The sequence below is a fragment of the Marmota marmota genome, unplaced genomic scaffold (assembly GCF_001458135.2).
Source record: "Marmota marmota marmota unplaced genomic scaffold, marMar, whole genome shotgun sequence".
Classification (NCBI taxonomy): Eukaryota; Metazoa; Chordata; class Mammalia; order Rodentia; family Sciuridae; genus Marmota; species Marmota marmota.
Window position 1 is genome coordinate 2,607,558 of NW_026000057.1, and position 20,007 is coordinate 2,627,564.

Here is a 20,007-nt window from a genome sequence, read left to right on the forward strand (position 1 = left end):
CTGTAGATTGCCTAGTATGGGCATTTTTTTATTTTTTATTTTTAAATTTTGAGACAGGGTATCACTAAGTTGTTAAGGCTGGCCTTGAACATGCAATCCTCCTGCCTCAGCCTCCTAAATCACTGGGATTACAAGCATGTGCCACCATATCCGGCAGTATGGGCATTTTAATTAGTCTGTAATATCTTTCCATGTGTTTTTATCTTTTTAAATTTCTTTCATGACTGTAATTTTCTATGTGCTAGTCTTTCAATTCCTAAGTTTATTCCCAAGTATTTATTCATGTTAAAGTTGTTTTTCTAATTCCCTTTTTAGATAATTCATTGTTGGCATAAAGCAATACTATTGGTTTTTGTATATTAATAGGTAGACTGCCATTTTACATTTATTAGTCCTAACAACTTTTCCTATTCTCTTTTTATCTCCTCTTTCTTCTTTTGTTTTGTTTGTTTGGAGTTTTCTTTATAGAAGATCCAGGGGTGATTTTTCTTTGTTATTTCTAATTTGGATGACTTTTATTTATTTATTTTTTATTGCCTAATTTCTCTGCTTAGGACTTCCAGGATGATCTTGAGTAGAAGTAGAGGGGTTGCACCCTTGTCTTCTTCCTGATCTTACAGGAAAATCTTTCAGTTTTTCACTGTTGAATATGATATTAGCTGTGGGCATTTCATATATGCTCTTTTTCACATTGAGGTAATTTCCCTCTATTATTTGCTAAGGATTTTTTTCTTAATCATGAATTAGTGATGAATTTTATACAATGAACTTTTGTTTTTGCATCTATTGAGACAGTCATGACTTTTCTTCTTCATTCTGTTAATGAAGTGTATCCTTTTAATTGATTTTTCAGTGTTGAACCATCCTTGCATTCCAGGGATCAATTCCACTTGGACATAGTGTCTGGTCCTTCTTGGCTGTTGAATTCAGCTTGTTAGCATTTTGTTGATAATGTTAGCATCTATGTTCATCAGGGATATTTGTCCTAGTTGTTTTCTCTTGCAGTGTCTTTGGCTTTGTAATCAGGGTATTGCTGGCTTCATAAATGAATTTGGAAATGTTCCATCCTTTTGAATTTTTTGGAAGAGTTTGAGAAGCATTGACAGTAATTCTTTAAATGTTTGGTAGAATTCATCAGTGAAGCTATCTGGTTCTGGGCTTTTCTTTGTTAGGAAGCTTAATTAATGATTCAGTCTCTTACTAGTTATAGGTCTGCTTAGACACTCTATTTTTTCATGATTTGGTCTTGGTGTGTTATTATGTTTCTAGGAATTTATCCATTTCTTCTAGGTTACCCAGTTTATTGAACTATAATTAATTTGTTGGTGTCATAGTATCTTATGATATTTATTTCCATGGCATCAGCTATAACAGCTACTCTTTCATTTCTGATTTATGTGTTTGAGTTTTCTCTTTTTATCTTAGTCTAGATAAGGGGTTGTCACTTTTTTACCTTTTCAAAGAATCAATTTTTTCATTAATTTTTTTCTATTGTTTTTCTCCTTTCAATTACATTTGTTTCTGCTTGATCTTTGTTTCTATCATTTTGTAAACTTTCAACTTAGTTTTTTCTCTTTTTTTCTCATTCTTTGAGATGCAAAGTAGTTTGGGATCTTTCTTTTTTTAGTGGCAAGTATTTTTGGCTGTAAACTTCCCTCTTGGCATTGCTTTTGCTATATCCTATAAGTTTCGGTATGTTGTATTTTGCTCCCATTTGTCTCAAAGTATTTTTCAATTTCTGTTTGATTTTTTTTTCTTTGCTCCATTGGGGTTTTCAAAAGTGAACTTTTAAATTTCCACATATTTATGAATTTTACAATTTTATTTTTTTATTTTTGGTATAAGAGATTGAACCTAGGTAAACTTAATGAATGAGCCCCATTCTTAGTCCTTTTTATTTTTTATTCAGAGACAGGGTCTTGCTAAGTTACTCAGCTCCTTGCTAAGTTGCTAATCATGGGTTTTGAACCCATGATCCTCCTGCCTCAGCCTCCAGAGTTGCTGGAATTAAAGGTGTGCACCCTTGCACCAGGTTCCAATTTTCTTTCTGGTTTTGATTTCTAGTTTCTTTCCTCTGTGGTGGGAAAAGATATTTGGCATGTTTTCAACCTCCTAAAATTTGCTAAAACTTGTGATGTCTACTCTTTAAGTGAATCTACTCTTTCCGGGAGAATATTCTGCATGGGTTTCACTATTACTGCTGTTGGGTGGAATGCTTGGTCCATTTGGTCTGTAGTGTTGCTTGGGTTCCCTGTTGGTTTCTCTCTGGTTGTTTCCTCTTTATTGACAGTAGAGTGTTGATGTCTCCCACTACTATTGTATGGCTATTTTCCCTTTCAGTTCTTTCAATTTTCTCTTAATACATTTCTGTTCTCTGATGGTGAGTGCATATATAATTATTATAACTACCTGGTGAAATGATCCTTTTATCATCATATAATGCCCTTCTTGTCTGTTGGGTCAGTTTCTAACTAAGGGGTTTTAATTTTGCCTTATTTAAGTACAGCCTCCACTGCCATTTTTTTCATTACCATTTGTATGGACTATCTGTTGCCTTCCATTACTTTCAGGTTATGTGAGTCCTTCAGTCACTGTTTTTTTGGGGGGTGGCGGGAGGGGCATACTGGGGATTGAACTCAGGGGCACTCGACCACTGAGCCACATCCCCAGCCCTGTTTTGTATTTTATTTATAGACAGGGTCTCACTGTGTTGCTTAGGGCCTCACCCTGAGGCTGGCTTTGAACTTGCCATCCTCCTGCCTCAGCCTCCGAGCTTCTGGGATTATAGGTGTGTACCAGTTAGATTTCACTGTCTTCTAATTAAGGAATTTAATCCATTTGCATTTAAAGTAATTATTGATAGGAAAAAATGTAATATTGTCTAACAGATTTTGTTGCTGCTGTTGTGCTGAGAATTGAACTTAGGGCCTCAGAATCCTAGGTAAGCGCACTACCGCTGAGCTATACCCCTGTCCCCTGCCTGTCATTAATTGTTTTCTATTTGTCTTCTTGTTCTTTTTTCCTTCGTTTTGTCTTTTAATGTATTCCCTTTTGTTTTTTTGCATGGGTATGCTTTGATTCCTTTCTCTCTCTCTTAACTTCTATAGGTAGTATTTTTATGGTTACCATGAGATTCGCATAAGATATTTTATGATTATCACAGTTTGTCTTAAGCTGGTAACAATTTAATTTCAATTGCATGCAAAAACTCTACACTTTGACTTTTCCCCATACTTTATGAAATGGATGTCATAATTTATGTCTATGAAAATTATATTCATTATTGTATTTCTATTTGTAATTACTTTTAATATTTCAGTCTCTTAATCTTTATTCTAGACTTAGAAATGATTTACCCACTACCATTACAAAATTATAATAGTACTTTATTCTGTATTGCTATATGTTTATCTTTACTAACAAATCTTGGACATTGGGCAGTTATTTGCCCCAGCAGAGATGGCTATCTTGGTCAGATAGCACTGCTAATACCTCACACCTGTTACTCAATCATCTGTTTATACAGTGGCTATCCAGGTAGAGCCTTCTTTAAAGAGAGAATGAAGGACTCTGATTTTTAGTTCTCTTTGACTTTGGTTGTTCACTGTAATTTATAATTTGGCATTTGTCCTCACACATCCATCTCCTAGGGGTCTGTATCTTGTCTCTAGGCTGGCTGTCAAAATGCAGTTTTGGACCTCTGACCTTGACAGGTCATGGACTGGCAGACCAAATAGAACACAAAAAATTATTTTTAACCTCACTCATATTTACCTCTGTTCTATGGTTGTTTTAAAAAAATTCAAGCAGGAATTGTCCTATAATACATGATAAATTTGTCATTTTTAAGAGGAAAAAAATGTTAAGAGACTGTTTCTCTGTGCATAGCTCTCAGTTTTATGGGAGGTGTGGGACTATAGAAAAAGCACTCACATTAGTTTTGGATCTCTGGTAGCAGGCTGGTTTAATTCTGACTAGATCTGAGCACAGTACCCCACAGCCTTTCAAATCCAGGCAGAGGCTTGGTTAAGAGATGAAGCAACTAATCTGAGATAAATCATAAAATAGTCTCATCTTGGCCATCTTGAGTACCATTTACTTTCAAAAATGCTCCCTATAGAAATAACAATGGAAACTTAGGGTGATAATACTGGGCTTGATACTTCTTATCACATCAGGGAGGGAAGGGCTGGTGTTGAGGAATGAGGAGCTCCTCTCTTCTCTGGCTGAATTTCAGCTGGGCTCCCCAGGGACAGGAGCCAAACTTCCTGCCAGAGAGCCCTGGGAAGAGAGGGTCCAGATGCCTACACATGGAGCTCCTTCATAGCACAAATAAACCCTGTGCCATTTGAAGACTCTCATGCACTGTTGTCAGAGAAGATCCCCGTGCTGCTCAAGTGAGGGCCTTTGTGGGGCTGTCTTGGTTGGGAACATAGATTCTTGACTCAGGTCCACTTCTTGGCTTCCTTCTAAGTCTTGGGTCACCTTCTTGGCCTGTATTCACTCTTTTTTTTCCTCTTAAAAATAAAGTCATACACAAATATTTAATCTTCCCGTGTTGCTATTTTTCTGTAGATATTGGTGATGTCTATCGATTTGAAAAGATACCACTTTTGGAGAAAGAAGAACATCAAACATTCCTTTAAAAGATAAATAAAGTTAGATTTCCCTTTTAACTGCTGAAAGAATACATGAGCAAGAGACAGCTACGGCCAAGAGTAGGGAAGCGGGAAACGGACTTACCGTCCTCAGCATCAGCCAGGATGATCACCTTGGTGGTGGGGAATTTGGATCCCAGCTGCCCTCCCACAGGCAGGCTCAGTGAAACACTGAAGGATTCTTCCTCTTCATAGAGGGAGTCGTCGATGATGAGAACCCGGCAGCTCTTCTCCGTCTCATCTTTGTCAAAGAGGAGGATGCTGGTGTGGTCTTCTGGTAGTGAGATGTAGTCAAAGAAAGATAAGGCCATGGACGGAATCATGCCTGTGGCAGACCCTACAGGAATGTCAGAAGGAGCAGGGAAGGTGAGGAGAATTCCAAATGGGGATTCCTTATTGGTTCCTCAAACTATTTATAGATGATAGCTCTCTGAATTACAAGGCACACATCTCTTCCAGGCACCAATATTAAAGTTGTGATTAGAAAGCTTTCAGAATAGACTCTGGTATTTTGGCATGATCCAGATTTACTGCTCTTTCAATAGGGTGTATTGAGTATGGTTGGTTTAAGATTAAGGGCTAAATGAACTGAAGGATTGTAGGCTGTCAGAGCTGGCTCAGCTCAAATCTCTCATGTTATAGATGGAAAAACTAAAGGGCAGAGAAATAAAACTAGAAAATCCATAGCATGATAATGCTACAGAATTTCTTCTGCCCCTGCACTGTCCAAGACATAGCTGTGAGGACTAGGAACATAATCTAATTTTTCACTCTGACTAGAGTTCCTTGTATGACACCATAACATAGCCACAAAGCTACTTGTTAGTTTACTAGGCATGCAGGACTGATTGGGGGATTTCAGTTTAGGTCCACTATACTTTAAGTTTTATTATAACAACTTACTTATATTAAGATTCATCAATGTCAATACACCATGTACAAGTTGTAAATGGACACAGTGTCTTTCTTTCTTTATTTTTATGAAGTGCTGAGGATTGAACCCAGTGCCGCACATGTGCTAGGCAAGTGCTCTCCCACTGACCTACAACCCCAGCCCCCTTGATGAGTTTTGATAAGTACATAAGATCACCACCAAAATAATAATGTGGGACATTTTTATCTACCCATAAAAGTTGACTTGTAGCCTCTATAGTCCATCTCCCTCCCTGCCTCCCAGCCCTCAAAAACCACAGATCTGCTTTGTGTCACCCTAGGTTTATTTATTTATTCATTCTTTTTTTTTTTAATATTTTTTTAGTTGTAGTTGGACACAATGGCTTTATTTTATTTATTGTTATGTGGTGCTGAGGATCGAACCCAGTGCTTCGCATGTGCTAGGAGAGCCCTCTACTGCTAAGCCACAACCCTAGCCNACTCTCACTGGGTGGTAGGTTGGCTAATTTTCAATGTGGTTCTGGGGCCTTGAAACCTTATTCTTTCTATCTCCCCCCAAAACCTGTGCCTCCAAGAGTTCTCTGAGCTCCTCAGCCAGGAGAGGCTGGTTCTTGGGATGGCAAAGGTGAGCATTATGACTAAGTGACAGAGGTAGGCACTTTCCCACTACAAAGGGAATGGGGACAAGTGCCAGCAACATAGGAAGGCAGGTGGGGTGAGTCACTCCAGGACACACACACACACACATACACACACACACAGAGGAAAAAAGGTTTTAAGTCTTACAACCTATGATTAATAGTAATCATTTGGAATATTTTTTAAAAGAGTTAGATGTTTACACAGGAGGACTTTATGTTGGAGAATATACGTTCTTACTGTGCCTCGTCATCAAGCAGGTGACATAAAAAAAAGATGCCTGTCAGAAGCAGCATGCTTAGCTCCTCAAGATAAATACCCAAAGCAGACATACACTAGGCTCACATAGTAGTCAATAATGCCTTTATAAAATTAAATAAAATGATTAAATCTCTTTGTCAATATATGACCCCTTCCTCCTAGGAGTCCAGAAAATTTATTTTGGGAAATCATTTGATAAGTTACATTCTATGGTCAAGAACACAGAGTACTGGCATTTATTTAAGTTTTTAAAAATTTCTATTTTATCAGTAGCGAATTTAAAAATCCCCAGAGTGGAGATAAAATTCTTCTGTGATTGGAGGGAAGCGGAGGAATAAGGGGTGAGGAGGGCAGCTGGGAGAGGCGGGCTGCACAGCATGGGGGCTTCCATCCAGAAGACTCTGTGACTTCTGTTCCCAGCCTTTGGCCAGTGAGTACCCTGCAATACTCTCACACAACAAAACAACTAGAAATAGTTATACTGGCTTTTCTGTATTCCCAGGAAGCCAGGAAAATCACCTAGGGCCAACAGCAAAAACAAAAAAAACCCAATGTCCCAAAACCTGAGCCTGATAATTTAGAGCAGGGTCTCTCAATGGTAAACTGGTCTCCTCCCTTGAGCATGTGGGACACCAGCATAGCAGGGGGTGCCTGGGCCTCATCTGGGTATCTCAAGGAGCTGTTGTGGAGTGGTTGATGATTCCTGGGGACCTGGGGCTGCAGGAGGGTTTCTGAGTGTTGCCCTGTCAATTCTGGAAGAAGCAATCACATCCTTCTCAGAAAAAAACTTCTTCAAGAGAAGCTCCACAGAACTTCCACAGCTTTTGATCACATACAGGTGAGGAGATCTTAAACATGTAAAAATGTCCTTGCTACAAAGATGACTTTTAGACTAAGGACTACTTCTTTGTTGTGTGTGTGTGTGTGTGTGTGTGTGTGTGTGTCTGTACGCGCACGCTAGGGATTGAACCCAGGGCCTTGTGCATGCTAGGCAAGCACTCTACAAACTGAGCTATATCCCCAGCCCCTGAACAACTTCTTAATAGCAACATTGGAAGCCAGAACAGAGTGGAGTAATGAGTTCAAAACACTGGGAGAAGATTACTACCGTCCTAGAAGTTCAAAGATGGGTTGAGATAAAGTTGTATTGTAATAAATAGAAAACTGAGTTTATCTCCAGCAGACCTACAGAAAAGGAACTTTTAAATGACATTGTTTGTACTTCAGAAAAAAGAAAATGGTTCCCTAGGACCCTATGAGATGCAAGGCATGACTTCTATTATCTAAAAGCATACTCATAACCAAATAAATCAACATATCATGTGTTTTTTAAAAAGGCAGAAGAGGGCATGTTTTTTGCCTGGATATGCTTGGAACCCTCTCTGAATAACCTGCTTCCCATCTCCTTCTTAGCACGACTCAGAGAAAAAGTCCATGTACTGCCAGCATCATGTACATTTTAGCAATTCTCAGTTTTAACCTGATTTTACTCCATTTGGGAATTGAAAAGTGAAGAAGAAGAAAGGAGGTGGGGTGAAGTACTCCCTGTAGGCTCCTTCCTTCCCCAGCTGGCGGCCCAGGGATCCCAGGGAGAATGCACCCAGCTGTTGTAGAAAACACTTTCTTCTCTCTGGGCTTCAAGCTGGGCAGCTTGATACCATGACACAGTCTCTATCTACAACCAGAGGGTCTCCCAGATGTGAATGGGAGAAATGAGGTGGTAAACAGCCTATTTGGTGGATCACAGGAGATTGCTGAACTGCTGGTGTCCACTTGGACAGTGGCTTCCTCCTCCCATCCCCTGACCACATGGCAGGGCCACACCCACTTTTAGCTTCTCATGGGATTCCTCTGTAGGACCCAATTTGCCATCAGGTTTCTAGGGGCAAAGGTGACATTCCCAGAAAACTCTGTGCACAACAGGCACCCAAGTCACATTGTCTGACACCTGAGCTTTGACCTGGGATTCCCCAGGTCAAACTTGCAGTGAAAAACCAAGGATTTAACAGGGTCAGGGGCCCTTCCTGGAGAACTCACCATGGTGTGTATGGTAGTACCCTGACACGTTTTGTGGAATTATGAGAGACTGATAATTGTGAATCTTCTCATATTGCCTGTCACTGTGACATTGTCTTTACCTCCAGCCTGTGGGTAGGTACTTCACCCTCTCAGAGGATGGAAGTACAATTTGGTGATTTAAGCCTCTTTGGAAATCTTGTTAAATAAATGTTTAACAATTATGTCATGAATAAAATATGCTTGAGCTGTATTAATGATTGAATGGAGAGCAAGCTCATGCTTTGCATGTTACTAATAATGCACAGCTACCACACATGGCTATAGGTAATTGAAAAAGGAAACAAAGGTTTTTGTTTCTTGTTTCTTTTTTCTCTTTTTTTTGCTCAGCTTTGATAGGCTCTCAAGGCCCTACCACTAAAATTTCTGTGTGCCCAGACATAACCTGTACTTGCTATTTGATGGAAATATCCATCATTAGTACTTTCAGACCATGACATGGGGGGTTAGTATTAAAAAAAAGTGTGGGGGAGAAAGAAGAGCTACAAGAATGATTTCTCCCATATTGCTTTTTCAGTAAATAAGAGCATCAATCTCGAGACTGAATATATGAGCAGACAAGAGCTATACTGTTGATAAAGGCAGACACCCCCACACAGTCTGCAGCAATGATCCCAGAAGCCAAGCCACAGTTGATAGCAATCAGCCCCAAATAGTCAGGCCCTAATAACTGTCAGCCTCCATGATTTTTGTTCCTCTCCTAACAGGCCTAACAGAAGAAAGCCAGGTATGTTCTTACAAATCATGTAGGAAGCCCTGCTTCTTCTGAGCCTGCCTTCCCCTGTGTCAACAGCTGCCAGTCAGGGCTTGCCTGATACCCTCTATTTTTTCTGCTATAAAAACTTCTCATTCTTGTGCCTTTGAGTCTCTGCCAAATGCAGGTGACAGTGGCTGACTCATCTTGTTCTAGCAAGCTCTGAATAAATAGCCCTTTTTTTATGGTTTAGATGTGAGGTGTCCCCCAAAAGCTCACATGTGAGACAGTGCAAGAAGATTCAGAGAAGAAATAATTGGGTTATGAGAGAGCCTTAACCTAATCAGTGAATTAATCACCTGATGGAATTAATCACCTGAGTGGTAACTGAAGGCAGGTGGGGTGTGGCTGGAGGAGCGGGGTCATTGGGGTGTGGCTTTGGGGTCTATATTTGTATCTGGTGAGTGGCATCTCTCTTTCTGCTTCCTGATCATCATGTGAGCCATTTGCCTCTGCCACACTCTTACTCCATGATGTTCAGCCTCATCTTGAGCCCAGAGGAATGGAGCCAGCTGTCCATGAATTGAAACCTCCGAAACCGTGAGCCCCTAAATAAACTTTTCCTTCCCTAAAATTATTCTGGTCAGATCTTTTAATCACAGCAGGGAAAAAGTAGACTAAAAACACCTTTCTTGTTCTCATTTGGGTGGTATTCATTTATTTCCACAATTTTTCTTTATTGCAGTTACTAATAAGTTAGAGACTAAGAGCTTAAGGGAGTAGGGTTTTGGTGGCTAAATTCTGACTATATAGAAGTCAGAAAGAATGGAAGCTTATTTTGGGATGGGAGGACACCTGGTCCCAAGGTTGTAAGCATGCATTTGTAGATGTAAAATGGGAAGGGAAGAGAAGAGACTGAATAGTATATGAAGACTCTTTTACAGTGTTGCCCACAGGCAATTCAGACTATTATAAATACAAATTATTCTTATTTATATTTTCACCATCATATGTAAACAGTTTTCATATACAGCGTCTCATTTCACTCTCACAAAATTTTGTGAGATAGTAGAAAAAGTTGTTTTCATCTCAATTTTGAAAGACAATTCATCTGAGACCAGCTCAGAGCAGCCAGGACTCCTGTGCTGGGTCAGCAAGGGAGGTTAGCCGCAGCCCTAGATGATGAGTGCCCTCTGCTTCATCGCCACCTGCACAACTCCAGGGCCACCACAGTCTCATTCTAATAACCTACTTCCTGCCTCCAAGATCCCCATGGAGCCTCCTACCTTGATGAGTTGAGCAAATGACCCTTAGTTCCTGGCTTGCATCTCCAGACCTTCTCACGGGAATCAGGAGCTCCCCAGTGCTCTCCTGTATTTTATATTCTGCCTCAGGAATATAGACTGTTGATTCTAGAAAAGATGACAGAAGATATTTCAACAGGGTTTAAATTGGGTTGATAATATTTTAACACATCTGAGCAGAAATACACGTAGTCTTTGACCCCTGCATTTTCCAACATGATCAACAATATTAAATATTGTGAGAGTGGGAAGTATTATTCCCCTAGAACAGCAGTGAAATTGGAATACAGGACTCCTTCTAAAAGGCTAAAAATGTTTTTTTTTTTCCTAAAAATGTTTTTCAGAGGCCTTTTAAAATGAAAGGAAAATCCTGCTGCAATTCTTATTTATTTTTAGGTAAAATTTTAGATCTCTTAAATAGAGATCTAATATTGTTGCCTTTGCTTTACTTTTATGGCTCACTTAAAAATATGTTTTTAACAATCAGGTAATCTAATTCATTAAGGAAGAAAAATACCTTTCTGCAGTATTCTGTAAATAACTTATTTAACATTTATTGAACAGACACTGTGGATAAGACACTGTATGGGCCACTTAGTATGCAGAGAAAAATAAGTTACAGGTCTTGTCCTCAAGTTTTAAAATAATTCACAGAGTTGTGCATTGTGTGTGGGGCTGTGTGTGTACACATATCTTGACATACCATTAAAACTGTCATGAATATGAGTATTGGTCATGTCTCCCTGACAGAATGATTACACTATTCTTCTCTGAGATTTTTAATGTTTCCAAGGCATTCATTAAGCATGCACTGTGCAATTAAAAATATCTGTTTGTGGGCTGGGGCTGTAGCTCAGTGGTAGAATGCTTGCCGTGCATGGGTGAGGCACTGGGTTTGATCCTCAGCACCACATTAAAAAAAATAATAAATAAATAAAGTTATTGTGTCCATCTACAACTAAAAAACATTAAAAATTTCTGTTTGTTTTAAAAACCAAGAACTTAAAGAAGGTTGGATCCACAGTGTCCAGTGGAGAACTGAAGTAGGTATCTGGATCATACCACATTTAATTGCCTCAGGTCTTTTCCCCATATCAAGTATGTAGTTAGATTTTTTTTCCCCTTGGCAATGTGAGCAAGAAGGAAAAATGTTGTAGGAGATCATCCTTCCTTCTTTTGGAAATAATACTAATCTAGAATTCAGGGCTAAATTATCTGCTTATCACATATTACATTTTTTTCCTCTTTACTTTCTTCCCCAAATTAGTTTTAACCGTACTGCTATCAGCTTTTAGGAGAACACAGGTCTTGAGTTACAGGGGGAGAAAAGCCAGTTGTGATTTTCTTTCCTCCGTTTAATACCCCCTGACATGGCCCACTTCCTCTACATCTCTCAATATCAAAAGTTGGCATCATGAAGGAGCTCAACCAAGTTAAAGTTATGATGTCATGTGACAAAACCGATGGGCAGAGGACTGAGTTCTTCAGTCATATTCTGCTTTTTCAATCTGGAAAACCTGCTCCTACCCACTGTGGTAATCAAGCCCACTTGCTTTTCAAGCCTCTCCTCAAACCCTGTCTCCTCCATGAACCTTAATACTTTGGGCCATGGTGAATGCTCCACATCCTTTCTTTCCCCATCTGTCTTATATTTGGCTCATAATTGATTCATGTTTCTAAGCATCGTTACAAACAACACTGACCCGACACTTGTTCACAGGGTGGTGGGGGCTGTGTTTTCTTTGGTGTTGGCCCAAGTGCGTGCAGAGCATAGAGAATGATGTTTTTTTTCAAATTGTGTTTCAATTAAAGTAGAACTCAGAGAATTTAAAGAATATTCCTTGGAGAGGACAAAAACAAAACGACAACAAAACATCCATAGTGCAGTTTGGGGAAACCAGGTTAGACAAAATTAAACAGGTTTGTTTGCAAGAGAGTATCTCAGAATCTTTAATATGCTAATGTGAATTAGGATTTTTCAAGAGTGAGGAGGATTGAAATAGTTCCTAGACTTATTTGCTCTGGGAAGTTTTCCACCCCTCTGAAGTAGACATTCTATTATGCTAACATTCGCTGATGTGGTTAGGAGCATGTTAATACAGGGAATTTCTCCCAGAGCCCTGTGGAGTACAAGGCCAGCTTCCTGGTTGTAAGTTCTGCACTTCCAGGTGCACTTTGATTTTTGTGACTACTATGATAATAAATATGTCTGAATATTACTTCAAAGATGAATATTAAAAGCCCCCATTAGGGAATCATCTACTTGGCCAAAGTGGGACAGCAAATAGTATAATTACTAGTTCGAGGGTTTTTTTGTTGTTGTTTGGTTGTTTAATTTCTCTGGATATTAGCTGAATGAATGAATATATAAAATTGGCTGATGAATTCAAGAATATGATGCACAATTTTAACAGAACTTTGTGGAACACATGTAAAAGTTAATGGGTTGGCAGGCACCCAGCAGCCACATCGAGGACAATGGAGATCTAAGTTTCCACTTGAGCCACTGAGTGGACTGCAGAGGCTGCAGGGAAAAAATGAGCCTGTGGAAAAGAGGCCTGGAATAAGCCCTGTGGACTAACCCTCTCGGGCCAGTGGTATGCTGGAAGCTTGCAGCAAGGATCCTATGAATGTTAAAGGAGTCCTGGTAAAGATTCTATTTTCATCTTCTTTTAAAAAACATCCTGCTGGGAGCAGTGGTGCATGCCTGTATTCCCAGTGGCTCAGGAGGGTTGTGAGTTCAAAGCCAGCCTCAGCAACTTAGTGAGGCCCTAAGCAACTCAGTGAGACCCTGTCTCTAAATAAAATACAAAAAAGGGCTGGGGGTGTGACTTAGTGGTTAATTGCCCCTGAGTTCAATTTCTGGTCCAAAAAAAGAAAAAAATTCCTGAAAGCGATTACTGCCTTGAAGCGATTCACCTCATATTAAATCATAAATGAATATGAATGCATCCACAGGATAACAGACTGAGGAAGACATGAAGGCAGGACGTGGACCCACAAGCCCAGACTGACTAGTAGAACACATCAATCAATGTCACATACCGTCTTCAGGGTCCACAATTTCAACTGTTGCCATTTCTGGAAACTCCAGTGTAGCCATGCCGGGCTCTGACAGAATGATCTGGAAAGTTTCTGAGGCCTCGTACTCATTGTCGGGTATAATTCTCACCTTCCATGTGGCTGTAGTCTGTCCTGGGTTGAACTGCACCTGTTGATGGGTCTTTGCTTTAAAATCTTTATCTTTCTTTGCAGTTTCATCTTTGGTTCCAATGCCTGAGTAAAAATCAGGAAACCATAAATATAAAGTCAAGGGACTAAAGGAATATTCTCCTTTCAAAGTGGTTTCTATTGTTAATGAAAGTAGATAACACAGACATTGCTTCTTTTTTGTTCTTTTTTCCTTTCGTGGTACTTGGCATTGAGCTCAGGGCCTCCTTCATAATAGGCAAGTGCTCCACCAGTGAGCTGCATCCCCAGCTCTTTACAAGTTTTATTATGAGACAAGGTCTCACTAAGTTGCCTAGGCTGGCCTTGAACTTGCAAACTTCTGCCTCAGCCTCCCAAATTTCGGGGACTACAGGCACAGACCACCAGATATGGCTTCTTTTAATGCTCCAAAAGACACTTATAAATGATGCTTCTTGGCTAAAAGGATTTAAGTAAGTGGAAGTGAACCAAATTGAGGGGAAAGAAGGAGGAAGGAGTAACAAAGAAGAGAGAACACAGTGATGAGCTTATTTATTTCAGCTTCTGTATAGTAGGGCCTCTGATGTGACCAACTCTTTTGGGTGCTGGGGATTCGGAGATGAATAAGATACCACCCCATCTACCGGAAAGCTCATGGTCTAAATAGAAGATACTTGAATTGAGCACTATGGAGGTGGGGATCTTTGGTGGTTTTATTCACTTATGAATTCCTGGGACAGAACCTGGCACATAGTTGGAACTCAATTTAAAAAAAGAATATATATATATATATATTCTGAATTAAGAAATAGGAACTAATGAGTACCCAAAGAGAATAAACAACAACAAAATTGTGTTAAAATGTCCCATATTAGATATGAAGATGAAAGGTGCTACCCCATCGAGACTGAATAAATACTTCCCTCAGAACAGAAGGTTTGAACAGCATTCTAGCATTGTTTTATTTTAACTTTAACATCCTAGTGAAGTTTTAATGAAGCAGGAATACTTTATGTATCATTGTCAGGTTTAGGGTCTGCATTTGTTTGAATGTGTGAAGTCAAACATGAACTGATACTAGCTATGGTGAAAAATGACAAAGTGAGATTAACAGCACTTTGTCTGATTCTCCAATAATCCAAAACCTGGAAAAAGATATCCAAAGGTGTAAAGTGTGAAAATAATTTCTAAGGCAGGACAGCTAGTATTGTCTTTGCAAAACTGCTAAAGGAAGTGTGTATTCATATAGTCTGGTAACCAAGAGTAAATGTCCAATTTGGGAAGAATCTCTTTTGGCCACATGTTGAAAATAAGGAAGATGATTGATGTCCTCAAGCTGAAGCTTACGTAGAGAAATTGGCGTTGCTACAGGAACGAAGCAGGCATGTGGTTGTTTACTTAATATAGTTGTTGAGCACTGGCTGTGTGCACGGGGCTGAGGATGTCACCCAGAATTAGGCACAGCCACTACTCTAGATGTTATCTAGATATGGGGAGATAAGCAGATGACCAGGTGGTTCCAATTCTGTTTGACAATGCCATAGAATAATAATAGTATTATTTTTGTGCTCAATAAACTGTAGCTACCAAATTAAAGTCAGGAACCATGCTAGATGCATTTAGAATTATTATCATGTATTATGCACATGTTATATCATATATCTTATTGTGGATAATCGACACATAAAGAAACTGAAAGCTCTTTGGATCATTGCAAAAGAGTTATCGGCAACAAAGGAAGCCAAACTCCATGGTTATTTCTTTTTTTCATTTAGATTCTGTTCTTTGCCACTGGCCCTGGCCTGGGGTGGGATGGGACTCTTGGGAGGACTTCCAGGAGCATCTGGGTGAGATGCTTTGGAGGTTCACATCTGTGGTGTGGATGTGGTTCTAGGCCATATTGTCAAGAACAGAAGGCTGACTATAGCTTGTGCCACAGCAAATGATGGCTGACAGTCATATACCCTACGTTGTGGGGGAAGGGGCATAATTAAAATGGAGTTCCTGACCATATGGAGCTGGAAATTTACAGGGAAGACAGACCCATTAAACATGCCTGGGGATGGTTAGTGCAACAAAGATCTATGTGCACGGCAAGGGGACAGAGCCTGGCAGAGGTGCTTGGTTAGCCAGACTGGAAGTTCTTCTGAGGGCTTTAGTTAGTTTGCAAAAGTTCAAATGGTTCTATCAACTTATTTTTTTTTCCTTTACTGAGCTAGGATGATATTAGCCCACACTCACAAGAAGACCTTGAGACAAACAGCTTTGGAGGAGGCAGATCTGAGCTGAAGTTCTGGGTGGCAGTTCCACCAAGAGTCCGTGAAGAAACCTGGGACTTGGCCTGAGGCTGGGGCAGACCTCTTTCTAAGAGAACAGTCCTAGTACAGAAGCCTTGGGCCTGAGGATGACCCTTGGGAGCCCATTTTCTTTTAGCTTACTTCCTCCTGGCTTCTCTCCAACAGTTTTGATACATTGGCTGGTTTGAGTCCTGTTTGTCTGGGAGGCCCAGAATGCTCATTTGTAAAATGAAGGCAACACACCCCTATTTGCCTCCTTAATAGATATGAAACTGAAGGCAAATGATTTCTGAAAGTTCTGGCAGGTAAAGATGCTACAAAATATAATGCATTATTAGAATGATTATTATTAATTATTAATGATGGTAATTAAATTCATTATGCAGGCATGGCATTATATATGTGTGTGTGTGTGTGTGTGTGTGTGTGTGGCCAAAGAGATATTTTTCTGTACTAGGTCCTTGTAAAACAAAAAGTTTCGAAACTGTACATCCTCACAGAAGTTATAATCTTATAGCAGGGCTAAAATAATTACACATAATCATAAGAAATAAAACAAACACCAGTAATGCATCACGTACTATTAACAATTCTTCAAAAGAAATAGCTAGAGCTAATCATAATAATGCCTTATATGCTTAAAGATATGTTAAAAGAAATTGAGTGACTTGGGGATTGTGAGATGGCTAGGCAATGTCTTAATTTTCCTGGAATCCTACTGAGTTATAAAAGAGAATGTAGCCGAGTGTGGTTGCACATTCCTGTAATCCCAGTGGCTGGAGAGGCTAAGGTAGGAGGATTGCAAGTTCGAGGCCAGCCTCAGCAATTTAGCAAAGCCCTAAGCAACTTAGTGAGACCCTGTCTCAAAAGATAAAAAGGGCTGGGGATGTGGCTCAGTGGTTAAGTGCCCCTGGGTTCAATCCCTGGTACCAAAAGAAACAAAAAGAGAGATGGGGGGCGGGGAATATACACTGCCAGAAAGAGGAAAATTGAAGAGGATAAAAAAATTGATATTATCTGAGCCTGTAGTTCACAGTGAACAATTTTTACATATAGTTTGCTAAGGGTTCCCCCAAGATGGTTATTGATCCTCTTTCAGTCTATTCTCTTCTAATTATTTTTAAGCCTGCATTTCATCGTTCCCTGACCATTTGCCAACAGCCAATCCCAAGTAACTTACTGACAAAGGATGTTCCTTCAAGGTAGCCTCTGCGCCGGAGGGTCACTTTTAAAAACACGGAGTCTTCATCCACAATGTAGTACTCTTTCTCCAAAGAAATCCAAGCCCAGTGTAGGTGGAAAGGCTGGTTTGTCAGTTTATTTCCTCCTGTAGTTGACAGGTGTAATGGGGAATTCAGTGGCAGTATTTGGTAAAATTAATGATCAGGGTATGTATTTTGCTACCAAAGCCATGGGTTTCAAAACATTTTATTTTTTGAAAGAGAGACTAAGATTCTTTGGGTTTCAAGAGAACATCAAGGGGATCATCCGAAATCCTATTAGCCCTGCTGGATGTGAAGGGAGCTAGTGTCTCTTTTCTTAAAGCAACTTATGCACCAGGGCTCCAAAGAACCACAGCTTGACAGCTTTAAATGCAAGTTGTATGACCTTCATCCTTTCTTCCTGCCTCCCTGTTCTCTTCCTGTCTCCTCCTCTCCTTCCCCATTTCTTCCTCTTCTCTGGTGTGTGCTTCTTTGCATTGGGGGGCATCCACGTGCTCACACATTCGTCTAGAGTTCCCTGAAGGCAGCGCTCACATATGTTGACTTATCACTTTCAGGACCTAGCATGGGGCCTTGAACTCAGATACTTAAATGTTTTAAAACTACCCTAGAGGCAGCAGACAAGGATTTAAGGCTGTGATTTCTTCTTGTCCACACCATGCCTCTTTGTGGAAGGTCAACCTGGCCCCTTTATTTGGGGTGCACTATGTGTGGGTTGGAAGAAAGCGCAGTTCATCCCCAGCTGGGGAGCGGCGGCTGCAAATCCTCACTTCTAAAATGATGTTGAAATGAGTCTCTCTATAACTCAGTTTCCACTGATGGGCCCATGAGAGGTGTCCAAAACCAAATGACTCGGGGACAGAGCATCATATGAAACGTTTATCGAGGAAAGCTTTACTAACCAGTTCCAGAACTCCTGAACCCCTTAGATCAAACAGCCAAAGGGGAAGGTGTGTGGACAAGAAAGGAGGCTTGGTGAAGAGAATACTTTAGGAAAGGTGGGCCCCAGGGTGGGGATCTCACTGATCACTCAAGAGGGAGAGGGTGTGGGCTGGTGCTTACAGGGTCCACCTCCAGTGTAGAGGGAGTAGGTTTCATTGACCCTCTCAGAGAGCGCTCCATGACCTTCTGTAGGAATATCAAGGAAAGTTTTACTGACCAGTACCAGAACTGTAGGTGGAGACCCAAGTGAACGACTCATTCTCTAGAGAGCTGAAGTGGCCTTGGCCGTGGAGAGAGAGTGAGGGGGCTGCACTGGTGTAATTCAGCAGCATAGGGGTGGGACAAGGGAGCATGCAGGTGGATCAAGGTGGGTCACCACCCAGTGGGGCCAGACAGGGAGGCCAAGGCTTCTCAGCAGGAAGGATGCTGGGACCTGTCTGCCAGATTCCATGAACCACAGAGCAGAAAGAGACAAGAAGCTACAGGCAAGGAGACAGGAATCTTCAAGGAACCCATGAAGCACCAAATAAAGTAAAAGCCCCCTTTAACAGCGGTCACCCAGGAGGCCCTGATATTGGGGGGCAACAGCACTCCTCACACCAGCTATGCTGTCCCCCTCATTCCTTTGCTCTTTCTCTTGCTCTCTCTGCGGCCACCCTTTGCTAGTTAACTAGGGGAACATGACCACGGAAAGGGTGAAGCTGGCCTCAGCTCTCCTTCCATATCGCAGGTCCGGCCCACAGCTACAGGGAAAGTCCCACACAAAACAGTTCTCAGGTCTATTTACTGCCTGGGACTGTGAATTCTAATGACCAGATTGGTACTGTTATTTTTATTTAACATGATGTCTACAGGATTTATTTTTTCATGATATGATGATGATCAGAAAGGTAGAAAGAAGAGAAAGGAAAGACTCTTCCTCCTGCTACCACCATTGGATTAATGCTAAAAAGACCAACAGCTACAATTATAATTGGATTCACTACAGATGATGCTTATTGGGCATGCCAGGGACATACTGATGCATAACCCCAGGAGAAATGCGTACTTTCATATGTTTACTCTTTGTCTTCTATCTCTTAAAAATGATATCATTGATACTAGTTTGGATATTCTGATAAATACAGAAAAAAATATGACAAAATAAATACCAGAAATTCTATTGTTATTTTAAAAATATTGACAGTTTGAGACCGTTTTGATTCTGCATGGATATAATCCTGGGATTTTGAAATCTTGAGTCAAAATAATAGGTTGTGTTTACTTTTGGGTCTTTTTCTAAATTGTTTCATGTGCTCTTTATTTTTTTATTTATTAATCTTTATTTTTACAATCATATTACAGATAGGGTAAATATTAGTCTCATTTTATAATCAGACAGTTTCAGGATGATGAAGTGACTTGACCAGGTCCACCCTTGTTAATGGCTAGGCCAGCCAAGCCCAGATTCAGAGTGCAGGGCTCTGTTTTTGACTCTGAGCTTCTACTCCTACAATCCATGCTCCTCAAATACTGCAGAAGGAAACTGGGCAGAATCTGTTACAGATTGGACTGTCTGAATAAAAAACAATGAAGATTATGCTAAGTGAAGTTGGCCAAACCCCAAAACAAATGCTGATTGTCTTCTCTGATATAGGGGGGTGACTCAAAATGAGGTTGGGAGGGAGAACAAGGAAGGAAATTACCTCTAGATGGGGAATAAGGGTGGGAGGGAAAGGGAGGGAGAAGGGGAACAGCATGGATAGTGGAAGGAGACCCTCATCATTATACAAAATACATGTATGAAGATGTAGAAAAAAAGAACAGTAATGCAAAAAAAAAAAAAAAAAA

At 40.3% G+C, this 20,007-nt stretch overlaps 1 protein-coding gene across 1 annotated transcript in view; it reads right to left on the bottom strand.

Moving 5' to 3' along the window:
• Frem3 (FRAS1 related extracellular matrix 3) overlaps positions 1 to 20,007 on the bottom strand; it is a 65,503-nt gene that overhangs the window by 7,169 nt on the left and 38,327 nt on the right. The window contains exons 3-6 of the mRNA XM_015484403.2: positions 17,193 to 17,339; positions 13,572 to 13,802; positions 10,509 to 10,634; positions 4,744 to 4,995 (exon numbers count right to left, since the gene is read on the bottom strand). Coding sequence (XP_015339889.1) covers positions 4,744 to 4,995; positions 10,509 to 10,634; positions 13,572 to 13,802; positions 17,193 to 17,339 — 756 coding nt within the window. The remainder of the gene's footprint in view (positions 1 to 4,743; positions 4,996 to 10,508; positions 10,635 to 13,571; positions 13,803 to 17,192; positions 17,340 to 20,007) is intronic.